Source organism: Pipistrellus hanaki (genome assembly GCF_964339955.1).
Source record: "Pipistrellus hanaki genome assembly, chromosome: 15".
Lineage (NCBI taxonomy): Eukaryota > Metazoa > Chordata > Mammalia > Chiroptera > Vespertilionidae > Pipistrellus > Pipistrellus hanaki.
The window spans coordinates 50,161,345-50,178,712 of record NC_140517.1 but is presented as its reverse complement, the minus strand read 5'-3'; the positions used below and the strand labels follow the sequence as shown (position 1 = coordinate 50,178,712).

The window sequence follows — 17,368 nt, the reverse complement described above, 5'->3', positions numbered from 1 at the left end:
GACATGCAGTGCTATTTGTATGGCATTCTAGAAGAGGCCAGACTAACCCTCGAGGCTGAAAGCAGGTCAGGTCGTTGGCAGTGTGGGATCAGGGAGGCTCAAAGGAGGGGCATGGGGACGCTTTTTGTGGGGAGGTCTTTTTAGAACATTTTTAAAAGTTAATTTCAGAGAGGAAGGGGGAGAGAAACATCAATGATAAGAGAGAAGCACTTATCAGTTTGCCTCCTCCTGCATGCTCCCCACAGGCATGTGTCCTGGACCAGAACTGAACCTGGGACCCTTGAGTCCGCAGGCCGATGCTCTACCCACTGAGCCAGGGCTGATTTTTTATTATTATTATTATTATTATTTTTTTTAAGGCAAAGACAGCGCTGGCCAGTATGGTTCAGTTGCTTGGAGCATGGCTCCCAGCACTGGGAGGTGTGGGTCAGGGCACATAGTCTGTGGGCTTGGCCCTTGGTGGGGGCACACAGGAGGTAACCAAATGATGTTTCTCACATCGATGTTTCTCTCCTTTCCTCCCTCCCTAAAATAAAAAAAGCAAAGAATAGTTCATTTTAAAGGCAAAAGTTTCTACCAAGAAATAGCTTCCTTACCCTAGCCAGTTTGATCTCAGGTTTGAATCCAGTCAAGGACACATACCTGGGGTTCCAGGCTCGATCCCCAGTAGGGAGCATGCAGGAGGCGGCTGATCAATGATTTTCCTCATTGATGTTTCTCTCTACTTCTCCCTTCCTCTCTGAAATTAATAAATATGCATCTTTTAAAAAAAGGGCTCCTTCTCAAGTCCTTTCTTCCCAACACCCAGTACTCTTTTTTTTTTTTGATTTTTTTTATAGAGAGGAAGGGAGAGGAATAGAGAGTTAGAAACATCAATTAGAATTGAACCACGGCCGGCACCGGTTTGGCTCAGTGGATAGAGCGTTGGCCTGTGGACTGAAAGGTCCCGGGTTCAATTCCGGTCAAGGGCATGTACCTTGGTTGTGGGCACATCCCCAGTAGGGGGTGTGCAGGAGGCAGCTGGTCGATGACTCTCTCTCATGGATGTTTCTAACTCTGATCCCTCTCTCTTCCTCTCTGTGAAAAATCAATAAAATATATTTAAAAAAAAAAAAAAATTGAACCATGACCTCTTGGTTCATAAGTCAACACTCAACCAGAGTTACATTCAGTGCACAGACAGCAAATTGGGTGAGGATGAACAAAACAAAGCTAGTTCCAATATGTTTATGTTTTTTAAAAAAAAAACAATGAATGCATAAATGGGTGGAACAGCAAATTGATGTTTCTCTCTTCCTCTTAAAATTTATATATATATATATATATATGTGTGTGTGTGTGTGTAAATATGCATATACACTTATACATACACATATAAATATATATTGGTATATACATATATATTCTAATCAACAAGCAGGGTCCAGTACCCTGTAAGGGTCCCCATCAGCCTACAGCCCTGCCCTGCCCTAGCCGCCTGCCTGACACCCATAGCAGAGGTGCGCCATCCTTCATATCACGCCATGCTGTCAAGGATAACCTTCCCAGTGCAGATGCCCTGGGGGGACACCTGGGTGCAGAGAAGTGAGGCAGATGTGGCTCTGCTGGGTCTGCCCTGCACTGGCAGGTGTGGGAACTGCAGGAGGCTCTGGGCAAAGTTGCAGGCTGCGTCCAGGAAAGACAACAGGTCTGGCAAGACGTGGGCAGGGTCACCTCCCCTCACTGGGAGGGCTGGAGGCGTGGTCAGCCCCGAGCCCAGCAGGGGTCCTCAGCGGCCCTTGACCAGCACTGTGGAGTGGGACAGGAGCAGGATTCATCTCCCCACGGGTCACCAAGGGGGGGGGCCTCTTTGATGGTAGGCCTTGGCCTCGGGCAGTGGCTGGCACAGAGCAGGTAGGAAAAAGAACTTATCAGGCCCTGTGATGTCAGCGACCGTCCCCCAATACAAACCTGCTGCTGTATGTGGAGTGGGGATGCCATCTGCTTTGGGCTGTCTGGGGTACTTGGATGAGAAATGACCATTCCACACACGTATGTATGTATGTATACATACACACACGGGGCATGTATGAGACGAGGCCCAGCTGCTCCACTAAAAGCCGGAGCACTCGCTATGTGCAGGCTCTGACCTGGGCACTGTGTTCACTAACCCCCTGGATTTTGACAAGATGCACAGAGAGGTCTAGTTACTTGCCTGCGGACACACAGCTGGTGGCTGACACCTGTGATCACAGGTTGATCAACACCAAGAGACTCGAGGCCCGCAGGCAGAGAGTAAAAAGTGAGGAGAGTGGTGAGAGGCCAGAATATTTTAAAATATACTTTGTATTTCGGAGGGAGATAGAAACATCAACGAGAATCACCCACCAGCTGCCTCCTGCACACCCCACACTGAGCAGGAGGCCACCAGTTCGATTCCCAGTCAGGGCCCATGCCTGGGTCACAGGGTCCACCCCCAGGAGGAAGCATGCAGGAGGCAGCTGATCCACGATTCTCTCTCAATATTCCTCTCTCGCTCCCTGAAATCAATTAAAAAAGAAGACCCGGGTGGTAACCACTCCTCCCCCCACTGGCCACAGACGGGGCTGGAGCGGAGGTGCAGTGAGCGGACGGCCCCGTGTGCTGGCCTACTCGCTAGGGTCTCCCTGCCCCGATCCGGCCCCTCCAGTCCCAACCCGCTGTCCGGCTCCCGTGGCGTGGGAGCCCCCCAGAGACAGCTGACCGCTGCAGCCACGGCCGGGTCACACACACACACACACAGACTGGAGGCCGGAGAGGGTCGGGGGCGAGCGCGCCGCCTTTATTGTCTGGGGAGGGGGTGCTCAGGAGCTCTTGGTGGGGCGCGCCCGCTTCCTCTTCACCACCACGGGCTTCTGGCTGCGCAGGATGGCGCTGGCCCGGCGGATGGCCGCCATGCGCAGGTCCGGCCGGTACTTGTTCTTGCGGATCATGTGCCGGATGCTGCTCAGCGTGGCCCGCGCGTTCTTGTTGATGGTGGTGCGCACGTAGGAGGTGGCCGGCTTCCGCTGGCCTGGGGGTGGGGGTGGACAGAGTCCGTCAGATGGCCTGGGCACCCCCAGGGGCGAGGGCACATGGCACCCCGAGAACCGAGTGCCCTGGCTGTGAGCCTGGCAGGCAGCCTGCTCCATCTCCAGATTCCCGGACAGCCTGGCCGGTTTGGCTCAGTGGATAGAACACTGGCCAGCAGACTGAAGGATCACGGGTTCGATTCCAGTTAACAGCACATGCCCGTGTGGGCTCGACCCCCAGCAGGGGGCATGCAGGAGGCAGCCAATCAACGATTCACATTATTGATATTTCTATCTCCCTTCCTCTCTTAAATCAATTTAAAAATATATATATTTAAAAACCATAAGCCCTGACCAGTGTGGCTCAGTGGATAGAGCCTTGGCCTGCAGACTGAAGGGTCCCAGGTTTGATTCAGGTCAAGGGCATGTACCTTGGTTGCGGGCACATCCCCAGTAGGGGTTGTGCAGGGAGGCAGCTGGTCAATGTTTCTAACTCTCTATCCATCTCCCTCCCTCTCTGTAAAATATCAATAAATATATTTTAAAAATATATTTAAAAATAAATTTTTCCGGGACACCCCACCAGGTATGGCAACTCCTCCTCTCTGTGTCTGAGACACAGCAATGCCCACCATCTCACTTGAGCAGATGAGGGAGGCCTTCTGTCCAGTCACACACACAGTTGTCGGAACCCAGGCCGCCTGAGCCTGGGCACAGGGTGAGGCGGGCACTGGGCACCGAACTGGCCAGTTACTGCCAGTCCGAGCCCTGCAGCGCCTCCTCTCCCTGCCCCGCCCCCTGGGCCCAGGCCCCAGCTCTGGACGAGGGTCTGACAGGCCAAGCCGAGGCCTGGCCCTGACGCTGGGGAGACCTGGCGCAGAGGGAGTCCGGGCACCACTGCCCAGAATTCAGCCAAGGACCCCATGCCAGGGGTATGGCTAAGTCACTGCCCCAGGGCACGGCCCACAGTAGCTGCCCAGGTCAGTCTAGCTCCGGACAGCCTGGGAAAGGCCACTCGGCAGTCTGAGGGAAGGTTTTAGGACCCACCACACCAGAATGAGGAGCATGAACGCCCGAGAAGCCACTGGGACCTCCTCCTCCTCTTCCTCCAGTTGGGCCGGGTCCCTGCCATCGGGAGCTGGCAGGCCACGGCCACGGCCACGGCCACTGCTGACCGTGAACAGGACGCTGAAACCCGACCCCAAACAGAGCCTGGCCCTCGCCGGGACCTGGGAAAGCTCGTTCCTCTTAAAAACCACCGCAAGGAGCAGCCGTGCTGGCAGCCCGAGGCCGTGACTCTGAACCCCCCGAGCTCCCCTGAGACACCAGAATGTCTACGGGGCAGTTTATGGGGTGGATGCTCTCCTTGAGCCCAGAGAAATGGGGGGGGGGGGGGGGTATCAAACTGCTGTTTCCAACCAGCCTGTCACCTACAAGTGGGAGCTGGCGGGAGGCTCGCCGGATTTACATACATTTTCCCACCGGATTAGAGATGGAGACACCTGCCCCACGCTGGGCTGTTTGGAGGACTTAACCTTAAAACTCTGGCTCCTGAAAAACCCTGTAACTTTTTTTTAATGTTTTATAGATGATTTTTTTTTTTTACAGACAGGAAGAGCGGAGGGGTAGAAGAGAGTTAGAAACATCAACCAGCTGCCTCCTGCACACCCCCTACTGGGGATGTGCCCACATCCAAGGTACATGCCCTTGCCCTGAAACAAACCTGGGACCCTTCAGTCCGCAGGCCGATGCTCTATCCACCGAGCCAACCTGGCGAGGACAGCAGCCCTGTAATTTCAGCCTAACCACTACCACCAGGACACACAGGGCAGGTCCTGTGAATTCCTCCACTTTGCAGAGGACAAAGCAAGTTAAAAACACCCGGCCAGCTCACACGGAGGGCGGGCAGCTTCCCCGAGGAATACACCCTGACCCCCGGAGTGCCAGGGGCACAATTCCTCCCCTTGCCCAACACGGACCACCCACAGCTCCCTGCCCCGACGTGGGTCCGGGCCAGGGCAACGCTCACCGGATCGGCGCTTCATGATGACCACCACGCCTTTGCCGTCGGGCGCCGGCTCCACGCCCACCGTCTTGCGGTGGATCAGGCCGTTGTAGCGAAAGGAGTTGCGGGCCTTCAGGTTATTGGGTTCCTGGGGAGGGAGGGCGCATGGCGGGTGGTGGGTGAAGGGGGAGGGGGGTCCCGGAGCCCGCCCAAGTGCCTCCCTCCGCCCCACGAGTCCCGGCCGCGCTTACGGTGCTGTAGGTCTGCTTGTTCCTCTTGATCAGGAAGCTGGAGCAGTTCCGCACGATCATCCATTGCAGGTGGGCGGACATGGCGGCAGCTGCGGGGAGAGGGGGCGCGGGAGGTGTCCAGGGGGGCCGCAGGCTGGCGCCGGGCCCCCCCCAGGACAACAGAGGGGGATGTGAGCCGGGACCTCGCGAAAGCAAGGCCAGCGGAGGGCAGACAGCGCCAAGCGATCTGCCAAGCAATCTGCCAGGCGGGGCTGGACGACCTAAGGCGGAGGCGCTGAACTTAGGCGCCGAGACTAACTCCGGGGGGAGAAGGGGACGGGAGAATCCGCAGCGGCTTCCGGTGGCGGGGCCGGGGGGAAGCCAAGGACGCGAGGGGCGCGATGAGAAAGGCCGGCGGGGGGGCAAACACGGGGCGGGGGGCGCGGGACGCGGCCACGCGGGGAGCACAAGGCCTCACTCACCTCCTCGCGCTGCGGCAGCCGGAGACGGAAAGAGGCTCGCTAGGGGCGGGGCGACGCCTTTAATACCGATACGCATTTCCGTTTCCTCTCTGGGGACGCGCTCGAGGCTTCCTGGCCCCGCCCCCTGGGCGGCTCGGCGACGTTCGGCTACTTCCGCCGACTTCGTTCGGGAGCTTCGGAACTCTTCGGCCGGAGACCCGAAGGCGTTCCGGGCCGCTCGGCTGTTTCCGGAACTCTACGGACTGGGTTTCCGACGGGGTCCGGCCCTTTCGTCAGCGGTCCATCCTCTCCCCCTAGGATGGCTCACCCAGCGCTTGGCACAGGGTGGGCGCTCAGCAAACATTTGTTTTGGGGTTTATGTTTATGAATGAACGTGTGAGTGCGTGAACTCTTTAAGCCCAGCCCCGGAGTCCCCGGCGCTTCCGGTCTTCTCCGTGAGCGCTCGGCTGTAGCCGGAAGGCCCGCTCGGGCGCCTTCGGAACTCTCCGGAAATGCTCTTCGGAAACGGTGGCCGCCCTTCGTATGGGCCCCTGCCGGGCTCGGGTCTGTTCGGGCACATTGGGGACCTTCAGAACCGCGGCAGGCCCCTCGTTTCCCCCTCTTCGGGGTCCTTTTGGAATAAATTCTCCAAGCGCTGGGTTTAGAAAGAAGCCAGACCTCACCCGTCGCAGACCGCCCCCCGGGGAGCGCGGGTTTCCCCTCAGGGCGACCTGTTTGCAGGAAAAGGGATTTGCCTGGGAAAGCCCTTGGTCCCTCCCTTTAGGGGTCCCATACCTGCCGCCCAGCCCCCTGCCCATCCTCCCCTTGAGCCCACTATGTTGCACCCCATTAAACTTCCTGCGAGTCTACTTTCTGCGTATTTCCTTCTTTAAAAAATATTTTTATTAATTTTTTACAGAGAGGATGGGGGAGGGAGAGAGAGCCAGAAACATCAATGAGAGAGAAACACCCATCAGCCGCCTCCTGCACACCCTCCACTGGGGACGCGCCCCCAACCGAGGCACATGCCCACGACCGGAATCGAACCTGGGATCTACCCCCTCACCCCTTCACCCCCAGTCCGCAGGCCGACGCTCTATCCACTGAGCAAACCCGGCTTCGGCTGGCCCTTGGCGTTGACCCCACCTGGCCCCGCCGTGGGTGCACGGAAGGCGCTGGATCCGGGCGGACACAACGGGGCCCCGCTGCCCTGCGCTCCCGGACTCCGTTAGCGCGTCCTGAGCGCTGGCCACGTGTTGCTTCTGCAACTTGGGGGTGCAGGGCCCTCGGGGTCCCCCCACACACACCTCAGCGGGGTCCCCCTCACCCCCAGCCCCGGGCCCCGCACCGGAAACCCCGGCCAGGGCCGGCCCGCCGCCGCCGCCGGCTCCGATGACCAGCTGGCCGGCTGCGGGGCGCACCTGGCGCCGGCCCCGACCCCGCCCCGCCGGGCGGGCGGCGCCGGAACAGCCGGCCCGGAGCCAGCGCGGAGCCCGGCATGGCGGCGGCGGCGGCCGTGAGCGTCCCGCAGGGCCCCGCGCCCCCCGCGCCCCCGTCCGCGGCGCCCGCGCCCACGTCCGCGCCCCCCGCCGCCGGGCTGGGCCGCTGCCGCGCGGCGCTGCTGCTGGCCGTGGCGCTGGACGTGGCGGGCATGGCGGCGCTGCTGACCGGCGTGTTCGCGCAGCTGCAGGTGCGCGGCCGCGACTTCGGCGACCTGCTCATCTACTCGGGCGCGCTGCTGGTGTTCGTGAGCCTGCTGGGCTGGATCCTCTGGTACACCGGCAACATCGAGATCTCCCGCCAGGAGCTCGAGCGCGACTACGGCCTGCGGCCCTCGGCGCTCGCCCGCCTGGCGCGCAAGCTGTCCCGCCGCTGGTCCGCGCCCGCCGCCGCCGGCCCGCGCGCGCCCGGGGCCCGGGGCGCCGGCCGCGCCCCCCGCGCGCCCCCGCCCGGCTCCCGCCGCGTGCGCCTGCAGCTCGCCACGCTCGAGGCCGGGTCCACGGGCGCCGGCTCCGACTGAGCCCCCCGAGGTGAGCGGCCCGGGGCGGGGCGGGGCGGGGAGGGGCCGAGGGGCGGAGCTGGGGGGGGGGGGAGAGGGGATGGAGAGGTGGAGGGACCTGGGAGGGCGATGGAGGGAGGGAGGGGCCGGGAGGAGGGCGGGGCTTCGGGGGAGGTGGGATGAGGGAGACCCAGGGGGGAGGGAGGGAGGGAGGGAGGGGGAGAGAGAGAGACAGAGAGAGAGACCATGCCCTGGCTGGTGTGGCTCAATGGTTAGAGCGTCAGAGCATCGCCCTGCGGACTGAAAGGTCCCAGGTTCGATTCCGGTCAAGGGCGCACGTGCCTTGGTTACGGGCTCGATCCACAGTGGGGGGTGTACAGGAGGCAGCCAGTCAATGAGATTCCCTCTCATCATTCGTGTTGCTCTCTCTCCTCTTCCTCTCTGAAATCAATAAAATAATAATAATAATAACAACAAAAACACAAAAAACTGCCGGACCTATTTGGCTCAGTGGATAGAGGGTCGGCCTGCGGACTGAAAGGTCCCGGGTTCGATTCCGATCAAGGGCATGTACCTTGGTTGCGCGCACTTCCCCAGTAGGAGGTGTGCAGGAGGCAGCTGGTCGATGTTTCTAACTACCCCTCTCCTTTCCTCTATAAACAATCAATAAAATATATTATTTTTTAAAGAGAGATAGAGTCCATGGAGCAAGAGACACCCAGGCCCAGACAGAGCAGCAGAGTCCCTGGGGATGGGGGGAGCGGGCAGGCAGGAGTGCAGACATGGGAGGCACCTTGAGATAGAGAGCTAGAAACATCGGAGAGAGAGAAACCTCGTTCAGCTGAGCTGCCTCCTGCACACGCCCCACTAGATATGTTTCTGCAACCAAGGTACACACCCTTGACCAGAATTGAACTTGGGACCCTTGAGCCCGCAGGCCAACACTCTATCCACTGAGCCAAACCGGTTAGGGCTGGTGCCACCTCTTGCCCAAGGGCACACAGCTGGGATTCTCCTGACCAAAGGTGTAAGGAGAGCCCTAGCTGGTGTGGCTCAGAGGATAGAGCGCTGTCCTGTGTGTGGACTGAAGAGTGAGTCCCTGGTTTGCTTCCGCTCAAGGGCACATGCCCCGGTTGCGGACTCAATCCCCAATAGGGGGCGTGCAAGAGACAGCCGATCAATGATGAGAATGTTTCTCTTTCCATCTCCCTCTCAGAAATCAATAAAAAATATTTTTTTTTCCAAAAAGAAAGTCTAGCCCTAGCTGGTTCCGCTCAGTGGATCAGCGCCCGCCTGAGAAACAAAGGGCCCTGGGTTCGATTTGGGTTCAATTTGGGTCAGGGGCACGTACCTCTGTAGCAGGCTCCCCCTGGCCCCAGCCCTGGTTGTGGCTCATGCAGGAGGCAACCGATCCATTGTTTCTCTCTCACATCCATCTTTCTCTCTGTCTCTCCCTCTCTCTTCCACTCTCCCTGAAAATCAATGGAAAGGTATCCCTGGGCAAGGATTTTCTAAAAAGAAAAGAAAAAGAAAGTCTAGCCCTGACGGGAGTGTTGGCCTGCGGACTGACAGGTCCCCGGTTCGATTCCAGCCAAGGGCATGTACCTTGGTTGTGGGCACATCCACAGTGGGGCGTGTGCAGGAGGCAGCTGATGGATGGATGGATGGATGGATAAGTGGATGAATGGGTTGATGGGTGGGTGGATGGGATTCAGACACAGAACTCCTCCTCATGGGAAGGTCATGAATTTTAACAGAAGGACCCACAGGTCCTGGCTCCAGTGCCTCTCCTCCCACGCCGCGACCAACATTAGTTCCGTGGCCATGCACCCACCCTTTGTCACTTGTCCCGTCTTCTCAGTCTCTCTCTCTCTCTCTCTCTCTCTCTCTCTCTCTCCCTCTCTCTCCCCCTGTCTCCCACATCTCTGTCCCTGCACCTGTCTCTCCTGGTCTCGGTCCCCACCTGGACCGCCGTGTCCGTGAGTGAAAGCCACCTGGGCACTGCAGCCATCGGGGCGCGGAGGGGTGAGGAGACCTGGGCCGGCCTCAGGCAGAGGGTGAGGGGCTGACGCGGGGGGACAGGGCTTCCCCGGGGTCCCCTGGCCCACTGGGTGGTGGGTGCAGAGAACTCAGGGCTCTGGGGTCCCCAGCAGCCACTGACACCTCCCTCCCGCCCTCCTGCAGACAAAGCCAAGGATGCCCCTGTGAGGACCAGACTGAGAGCAGCTGCCCCCCTCCCGTGGCCTCAGGACGCCTCCCCACCAGGATGCTCCCTGTCGCCTGCATAAAGGACTGCCTCCCAGCTCCGCCTGTCTCTCTGGGCGGGCGCCTCCGGGGCGGGGCGGGCGGCTGAGGGGACTGGGTCCAGCCACATGCGTGTGAGCATGCCCAGGCCCCGGGACAGGGCGCCCAGCGGGGCGGGCTCTCCAGCCCAGACCCACCCTCTGGGCCCAGACGCCCCCACCCGGGACCCTCCGAGAATAAGGTGACCATTTCTACCAATTTGTCCCACGTCCCATGGCATTTAAAAACAGCCCCAATTAAAAAACAACAACAACAACAACAAATAGTCCCGATTATCAACCAAAGGACTTGTGTGCGCGCCGATGGGCCTGGCCAGCGGCCATGGACAACGGGGAGGGGGGCGGGGGCATATGTGGGGAGGGGTTTGGGATGGGCATGGGGGGATGAGGACAATGACGAGAGACCATAATCAATAACATTTTTTTAAAAAATGAATAAAAATAAAACCCCGAGGGACAGGTTGTTAAAAATCAGGACGTCTGGTCACCTTATCCTAGAAGCAAAGCGAGGGGCAAATCAGACCTGCAAAGATGCTTATTGGAGGGGAGGCGGGGAGACAGAGGGAGGGGGTGGGGGTGGCTCTGGTGCTGAGAGGGGGAGGGGGCAAGGAGGGTCAGGGTTCAGGTGGCTGATGGAACTGTATCCCGGGTCCCAGAAAGCGTCTGCTGGACCCCGGGGCTCTGAGAGGTCAGGTTGTTGGGGGGGGGGGTGCAAGAGGAGGCTCACATTCTGCAAGGCCCCCCCCCCCCCCCCCCACACACACACACACTGTTCCCACTGGGGAATGCTGGGAGGCCCATGGCCGGGAGCTGGGGTGTCAGCCCCCCTCAGCCTGGTTCAGACCACCCCTAACTCCCTCCGCCCAGACCCCCTATACTGCCCAAGCCCTGCCACTCACCACCGCCCCCCCACACATACACAGACCCCGTGCCTCCAGGTCCCATGGCTCTCAGCAAAGAGAACCAGGTGTCTGTACGCTCTGTCTTTAGTCTTTTTTCTTCTCTTGTTTTTAAAAAAATATTTTTTTATATTGATTTCAGAGAAGAAGGAAGAGGGAGAGAGAAACATCAAAGGTGAGAGAACCATGGATGGGCTGCCTCCTGCACGCCCCCCACTGGGGATGGAGCCTGTACCCTGGGCCCGTGGCCTGTCTGGGAATCGAACCGGGACCTCCTGGTTCCTAGGTTGATGCTCAACCACTGAGCCACACCCATTGAGCCATCTTTATTCTTTTTCTAAATTTTTTTTTTCTTTGCGGGGAGGCGGGGAGAGGAAGGAGAGGGAGAGAAACATCCGCGACGGGAGAGAATCGAGGACCGGCCGCCTCCTGCACGCCCCACCCTGGGGACCGAGCCCACAGCCCGAGCCCTGTGCCCCTGCCGGGAATCGAACCCTGACCTCGGTCCCCAGGGTCGCGGTCAGCCGCGGAAGCCGGCCAGGGCTGCATTCTACGCCTTTATTGAGGGGCCCTCGGGCGCCCTACCCCTCCCCCGCCGTGTCCTCCGCCTCCGTGGCCGAGGCGTCCTTCGCAGACCTGCTGGCCGCCTGGCTGCTGGCCTGGGACTTGGTCTTCTTCTTCGCCTGCGCGGAGGTGGACTGCCAGGGCGTGGGGCGGCGCGACAGCTTCCCCTTGGCCGGGAGGCTCTTCACCCACCTGCGGGGAGCACGCTCAGCCCCGCCCGCCCGCGCCCCCTGCCAGCCTCCTCCCTCCCTGCCTCCCCCTCCCTCCTCCCCTCCTCCTCTGCCCCTCCCCTCCTCCCCCTCCCCCTCCCCCCCCCCTCCTCCTCCTCCCCTCCCTCCTCCTCCCCCCTCCTCCTCCTCTCCCCCTCCTCCTCCCCTCCTCCCCCTCCTCCCCCTCCCCCTCCTCCCCTCCCCTCCCCCTCCCCCCTCCTCCTCCTCCTCCCCCCCTCCCTCCTCCTCTCCCCCTCCTCTTCTCCTCCCCCTCCTCCCCCTCCGCCTCTCTCCCCTCCCCCTCCTCTTCTCCTCCCCCTCCTCCCCCTCCCCCTCCCCCTCCTCTCCCCTCCTCCTCCCCCTCCCCCTCCTCCCCTCCCCCTCCTCTTCTCCTCCCCCTCCTCCCCCTCCCCCTCCCCCTCCTCCTCCTCCTCCTCCCCCTCCCCCCTCCCCCTCCCACTCCCCCTCCTCCCCTCCCCGTCCTCCTCCTCCCTCTCCCCCTCCTCCCCTCCCTCCTCCTCCTCTCCCCCTCCCCCTCCCCCTCCCCCCCTCCCCCTCCGCCTCCCCCCCTCCCTCCGCCTCCTCCCCTCCCTCCTCCTCCTCTCCTCCTCCTGCTCCTCCCCCTCCTCCTCCCCCCTCCTCCTCCTCCCCCTCCTCCTCCCCCTCCCCTTCCCCTCCTCCTCCTCCCCCTCCTCCTCCCCCTCCCCCTTCCCCTCCTCCTCCTCCCCCTCCTCCTCCCCCTCCCCCTCCCCCTCCTCCTCCTCCCCCTCCTCCTCCCCCTCCCCTTCCCCTCCTCCTCCTCCCCCTCCTCCTCCCCCTCCCCCTTCCCCTCCTCCTCCTCCCCTCCTCCTCTTCCTTCTCCCTCCTCCCCCTCCTCCTCCTCCCCCTCCTCCTCCTGCTCCTCCCCTCCCCTCCTCCCCCTCCCCCTCCCCCTCCTCCCCCTCCCTCCTCCTGCTCCTCCCCCTCCCCCTCCTCCCCTCCCTCCCCCTCCTCCTCCTCCCTCCCCCTCTCTCTTCCCCCCCTCCCCCCCCTCCTGCTGGCCGGCGCCCCCAGCCCACTCGCCAGTACAGCAGGACGCTGAAGATCACGAACAGCAGCGCCGCGCACGTCCAGCTCAGCGCCCACAGGTGCTTCAGCCGCATGTTCTCTGCACAGACACAGCCGTGAGCCCGGCCCGGCCCGCCCCCCCGCCCGCCCCGCACTCACCGTCCGGCCCGGCCCGCCCCCCCGCCCGCCCCGCACTCACCGTCCGGCCCGGCCCGCCCCCGCCCGCCCCGCACTCACCGTCCGGCCCGGCCCCCCGCCCGCCCCGCACTCACCGTCCGGCCCGGCCGCCCCCCGCCCGCCCCGCACTCACCGTCCGGCCCGGCCCCCCGCCCGCCCCGCACTCACCGTCCGGCCCGGCCGCCCCCCGCCCGCCCCGCACTCACCGTCCGGCCCGGCCCGCCCCCGCCCGCCCCGCACTCACCGTCCGGCCCGGCCAGCCCCCGCCCGCCCCGCACTCACCGTCCGGCCCGGCCAGCCCCCGCCCGCCCCGCACTCACCGTCCGGCCCGGCCCGGCCCACCCGGCACTCACCGTCCGGCCCGGCCCGCCCCCCGCCCGCCCCGCACTCACCGTCCGGCCCGGCCAGCCCCCGCCGCCCCGCACTCACCGTCCGGCCCGGCCCGGCCCACCCGGCACTCACCGTCCGGCCCGGCCCGCCCCCCCGCCCGCCCCGCACTCACCGTCCGGCCCGGCCAGCCCCCGCCCGCCCCGCACTCACCGTCCGGCCCGGCCCGCCCCCGCCCGCCCCGCACTCACCGTCCGGCCCGGCCGGCCCCCCGCCCGCCCCCGCACTCACCGTCCGGCCCGGCCGGCCCCCGCCCGCCCCGCACTCACCGTCCGGCCCGGCCCGGCCCACCCGGCACTCACCGTCCGGCCCGGCCAGCCCCCGCCCGCCCCGCACTCACCGTCCGGCCCGGCCGGCCCCCGCCCGCCCCGCACTCACCGTCCGGCCCGGCCGGCCCCCGCCCCGCCCCGCACTCACCGTCCGGCCGCTGGTGGTAGCAGATGCCGTCCCGGTAGCAGCATCGCAGGCGCAGACACAGATTGGGGTTCTCGATGGCCGCCTGCCCCCCACAGCTCTCCCGGTTCCACACATCTCCCTCACAGCCTGCGGGCAGGGGCTGTCAGAGCCCACCCAGGGCCGCGGGCGCAGGAGCCCAGGCACACACCCAGCTCTGCCTGGTGCGGGCTCCGCCTGACCCAGCCCAGGCCCAGCCTCCGCCCTCAGACCCCGGAGCCCAGGCCCAGCCTCCTCCCTCAGACCCAGGAGCCCAGGCCCAGCCTCCTCCCTCAGACCCAGGAGCCCAGGCCCCCAGCCCTCCTCCCTCAGACCCAGGAGCCCAGGCCCAGCCTCCTCCCTCAGACCCAGGAGCCCAGGCCCCCAGCCTCCTCCCTCAGACCCAGGAGCCCAGGCCTCCAGCCCTCCTCCTCCCTCAGACCCAGGAGCCCAGGCCCCCAGCCCTCCTCCCTCAGACCCAGGAGCCAGGCCCCCAGCCCTCCTCCCTCAGACCCAGGAGCCCAGGCCCCCAGCCCTCCTCCCTCAGACCCAGGAGCCCAGGCCCCCAGCCCTCCTCCCTCAGACCCAGGAGCCCAGGCCCCAGCCCTCCTCCCTCAGACCCAGGAGCCCAGGCCCCCAGCCCTCCTCCCCTCAGACCCAGGAGCCAGGCCCCCAGCCCCTCCTCCCTCAGACCCAGGAGTCCAGGCCCCCAGCCCTCCTCCCTCAGACCCAGGAGCCCAGGCCCCCAGCCCTCCTCCCTCAGACCCAGGAGCCCAGGCCCCAGCCCTCCTCCCTCAGACCCAGGAGCCCAGGCCCCCAGCCCCTCCTCCCTCAGACCCAGGAGTCCAGGCCCCCAGCCCTCCTCCCTCAGACCCAGGAGCCCAGACCCCAGCCTCCTCCCTCAGACCCAGGAGCCCAGGTCCCCAGCCCTCCTCCCTCAGACCCAGGAGCCCAGGCCCCCAGCCCCTCCTCCCTCAGACCCAGGAGCCCAGGCCTCCAGCCCCTCCTCCCTCAGACCCAGGAGCCCAGGCCCCCAGCCCCTCCCCGTCTGTGGGAGCCCAGGGCCGGCCTCCGCTCACTCCACGGATAGAAGAATCCCTGGATCCCGTTCCCATCTGCGGAGGAAAGAGAGGCCTCAGGCGCCCGTGGGGGCCGCGGCGGCCCCGCTCAGCCCCTGCCCCTCTCCGGGCCCCTCACCTACTGAGCCCTGCATCGCCAGGAAGAGGCTCAAGGCTGGGACCCCCCAGCCCACCATGTCTCCTCCCCGGACTCCTGGGGCCTCTGGCTGAGACCCCGAAGGCCATCCCCCAGCAACAGCGGGGCCCGCCTGCCTGCCCGCCCAGCGCCCGGGTTCTAAGTTCTGTTGCCAGGGGGCCCCTGGGCCCCGGGAGGGCAGGAAGGGGTGTCACAGTGGCTGCTTCCTGAGGAGCCGGTGGAGGGCCTCTGGGGTGGGCAGGCCTCCCAGGTCTGAGTGCCGGGGGAGAGTGGGTGGTTGGGGGTGTCAGCCTCCTCCTGACCCACAGGGGCTTCCAGGAGGGGGCCCAGAGCCCTCGCCGCAGAGCCAGGGGTCAGTACGCTGAGGCCGCCCAGCAAGCTGGGGCCTGGGCCCCCGGGTCTGAGGGAGGAGGGCTGGGGGCCTGGGTCTGAGGGAGGAGGCTGGGGGCCTGGGTCTGAGGGAGGAGGCTGGGGGCCTGGGCTCCTGGGTCTGAGGGAGGAGGGCTGGGGGCCTGGGCTCCTGGGTTTGAGGGAGGAGGGCTGGGGGCCTGGGTCTGAGGGAGGAGGAGGCTGGGGGCCTGGGCTCCTGGGTCTGAGGGAGGAGGAGGCTGGAGGCTGGGCTCCTGGGTCTGAGGGAGGAGGGCTGGGGGCCTGGGCTCCTGGGTCTGAGGGAGGAGGGCAGGGGGCCTGGGCTCCTGGGTCTGAGGGAGGAGGGCTGGGGGCCTGGGCTCCTGGGTCTGAGGGAGGAGGAGGCTGGAGGCTGGGCTCCTGGGTCTGAGGGAGGAGGGCAGGGGGCCTGGGCTCCTGGGTCTGAGGGAGGAGGCTGGGGGCCTGGGCTCCTGGGTCTGAGGGAGGAGGGGCTGGGGGCCTGGGCTCCTGGGTCTGAGGGAGGAGGGCTGGGGCCTGGGCTCCTGGGTCTGAGGGAGGAGGGCTGGGCTCCTGGGTCTGAGGGAGGAGGGCTGGGCTCCTGGGTCTGAGGGAGGGGGGCCGGAGTGGGTCTGGGGGAGGAGGGCTGGGGGCCTGGGTCGGGGGGAGGGGGGCCGGGAGTGGGTCTGAGGGAGGGGGGCCGGGTTGGTCTGGGGGAGGGGGGCCGGGATGGGTCGGGGGAGGAGGGCTGGGGGCCTGGGTCGGAGGGAGGGGGGCCGGGATGGGTCGGGGGAGGAGGGCTGGGGGCCTGGGTCGGAGGGAGGGGGGCCGGGATGGGTCGGGGGAGGGGGGCCGGGATGGGTCGGGGGAGGGGGGCCGTGTTGGTCTGGGGGAGTGGTCGGAGGGTCACTCCGGAGCCCGGCCTGTCTGGGGAAGCCCCGGGCTGACTGGCCGGCCTCTATAAACATCCTGGGGGGCTGAGTGGGCCCGAGCCTCCGTCAGAGATGACACCGGTCAGAGGGGGCTCCGCGGGGGGCCGGGGGTGGGGGTCAGGGGGTTGCGGGCCGAGGCCGGGCAGCTGCTGACCATTTCCTGTGTCAACATCACCGGACCCGCTTCCAAATCCGGGATTCCTCAGGGAATCAAGGAGGGGGAGGGGCGGGGGCGCCGGCCGGCCGCGGCGGGCCTGGGGGGGCCTCCGTCAGGGCCCTCACCGCTAATGACAGGTTTGGGCTGCCTCTGCGGCCCGCCTGCCCCGTCACCCCCCAGAGGCCAGACAGGACCCCCCAGGGACAGACAGACGGACACACACACTCACACACACAGCCTCGGACCTGCTGACCTCACACGCCTGTCAGCCCCGCCTGGCCCGGGGCCTGGGGCCGGCACAGGAGCAGGGGCCCCCGGCACCCTCCGGAGGGCGCCCTGAGCCCCCATCATGGCCTCAGCCCCGTGGCCCCCAGCCTCAGGGCTGGCCTCCGCCGGTCCAGTCTCCTTGGGGTGCCATCCGCCTGGTCCTCACCCAGGGCTCCGTCTCCACTTCTGCCTGGGACTCCCCAGTCCTGCCTCTCCTTCTTTTTAAAAAAAAATTTTTTTTATTGATATCTTAACTGGTGTGGCTCAGTGGATAGAGCTTCGGCCTGTGGACTCGAGGGTCCCGGGTTCCATTCCGGAAAAGGGCATGTACCTTGGCTGCAGGCACATCCCCAGTGTGGGGTGTGCAGGAGGCAGCTGATCGATGTTTCTAACTCCCTATCCCTCTCCCTTCCTCTTTGTGAAAACTCAATAAAATGCATTTTTAAAATAAATATACATAAATATTTCTATTGATCTCAGAGAGGAAGGGAGAGGGAGGGAGAGATAGAAACATCAGTAATGAGAGAGAATCACTGACCGGCTGCCTCTGGCACACCCCCACTTGGGATTGAGCCCTCAACCCAGAATATACCCTTGACCGGAATGGAACCTGGGACTTTTCAGTCCACAGGCAGACGCTCTATCCACTGAGCCACACCAGCCAAAGCTGCCTTTCTTGCCCTCCTTTC

The 17,368-nt window shown here is 64.3% G+C and overlaps 3 protein-coding genes across 4 annotated transcripts in view; 1 reads left to right on the top strand and 2 right to left on the bottom strand.

The window, feature by feature from the left end:
- Window positions 1-2,774: 2,774 nt before the first annotated feature.
- Window positions 2,775-5,863, bottom strand: RPL28 (ribosomal protein L28). Of its 2 annotated transcripts, none has more exons than XM_084906640.1 (4): window positions 5,747-5,863; window positions 5,286-5,374; window positions 5,059-5,182; window positions 2,775-3,031 (listed from the first exon to the last, which is right to left on the bottom strand). In XM_084906640.1, the coding sequence occupies exons 1-4, from the start codon at window positions 5,820-5,822 to the stop codon at window positions 2,823-2,825; spliced, it is 498 nt and encodes a 165-aa protein (XP_084762766.1). In that variant the 5' UTR covers window positions 5,823-5,863; the 3' UTR covers window positions 2,775-2,822. The 2 variants fall into 2 exon arrangements, with proteins under 2 accessions (XP_084762766.1, XP_084762767.1); XM_084906641.1 differs by having other exon boundaries at window positions 5,468-5,752.
- Window positions 5,864-7,156: 1,293 nt separating this feature from the next.
- TMEM238 (transmembrane protein 238) lies at window positions 7,157-10,026 on the top strand. Its single transcript, XM_084906634.1, has 2 exons — window positions 7,157-7,755; window positions 9,909-10,026. Exon 1 carries the CDS (start codon window positions 7,224-7,226, stop codon window positions 7,743-7,745), a length of 522 nt encoding a protein of 173 aa, XP_084762760.1. The 5' UTR covers window positions 7,157-7,223; the 3' UTR covers window positions 7,746-7,755; window positions 9,909-10,026.
- Window positions 10,027-11,507: 1,481 nt separating this feature from the next.
- Window positions 11,508-17,368, bottom strand: part of TMEM190 (transmembrane protein 190) — a gene marked incomplete at its 3' end in the record, with an annotated part of 23,580 nt that continues 17,719 nt past the window's right edge. The window contains exons 2-6 of the mRNA XM_084906937.1: window positions 16,658-16,894; window positions 14,822-14,857; window positions 13,728-13,853; window positions 12,741-12,846; window positions 11,508-11,682 (exon numbers count right to left, since the gene is read on the bottom strand). Of these exons, the coding sequence (XP_084763063.1) occupies window positions 11,508-11,682; window positions 12,741-12,846; window positions 13,728-13,853; window positions 14,822-14,857; window positions 16,658-16,763 (549 nt within the window). The 5' untranslated portion in view covers window positions 16,764-16,894. The remainder of the gene's footprint in view (window positions 11,683-12,740; window positions 12,847-13,727; window positions 13,854-14,821; window positions 14,858-16,657; window positions 16,895-17,368) is intronic.

Bases quoted from the DNA above. Each gene is read 5' to 3' on its own strand.
- TMEM238 (XM_084906634.1), top strand. From the start codon at position 7,224: ATGGCGGCGGCGGCGGCCGTGAGCGTCCCGCAGGGCCCCGCGCCCCCC.
- RPL28 (XM_084906640.1), bottom strand. From the start codon at position 5,822: ATGCGTATCGGTATTAAAGGCGTCGCCCCGCCCCTAGCGAGCCTCTTT. The intron at 5,375-5,746 runs GTGAGTGAGGCC...CTCTCCCCGCAG, and splicing joins GGCTGCCGCAGCGCGAGGAG to CTGCCGCCATGTCCGCCCAC. The intron at 3,032-5,058 runs GTGAGCGTTGCC...CCCCACCCCCAG, and splicing joins CATCATGAAGCGCCGATCCG to GCCAGCGGAAGCCGGCCACC.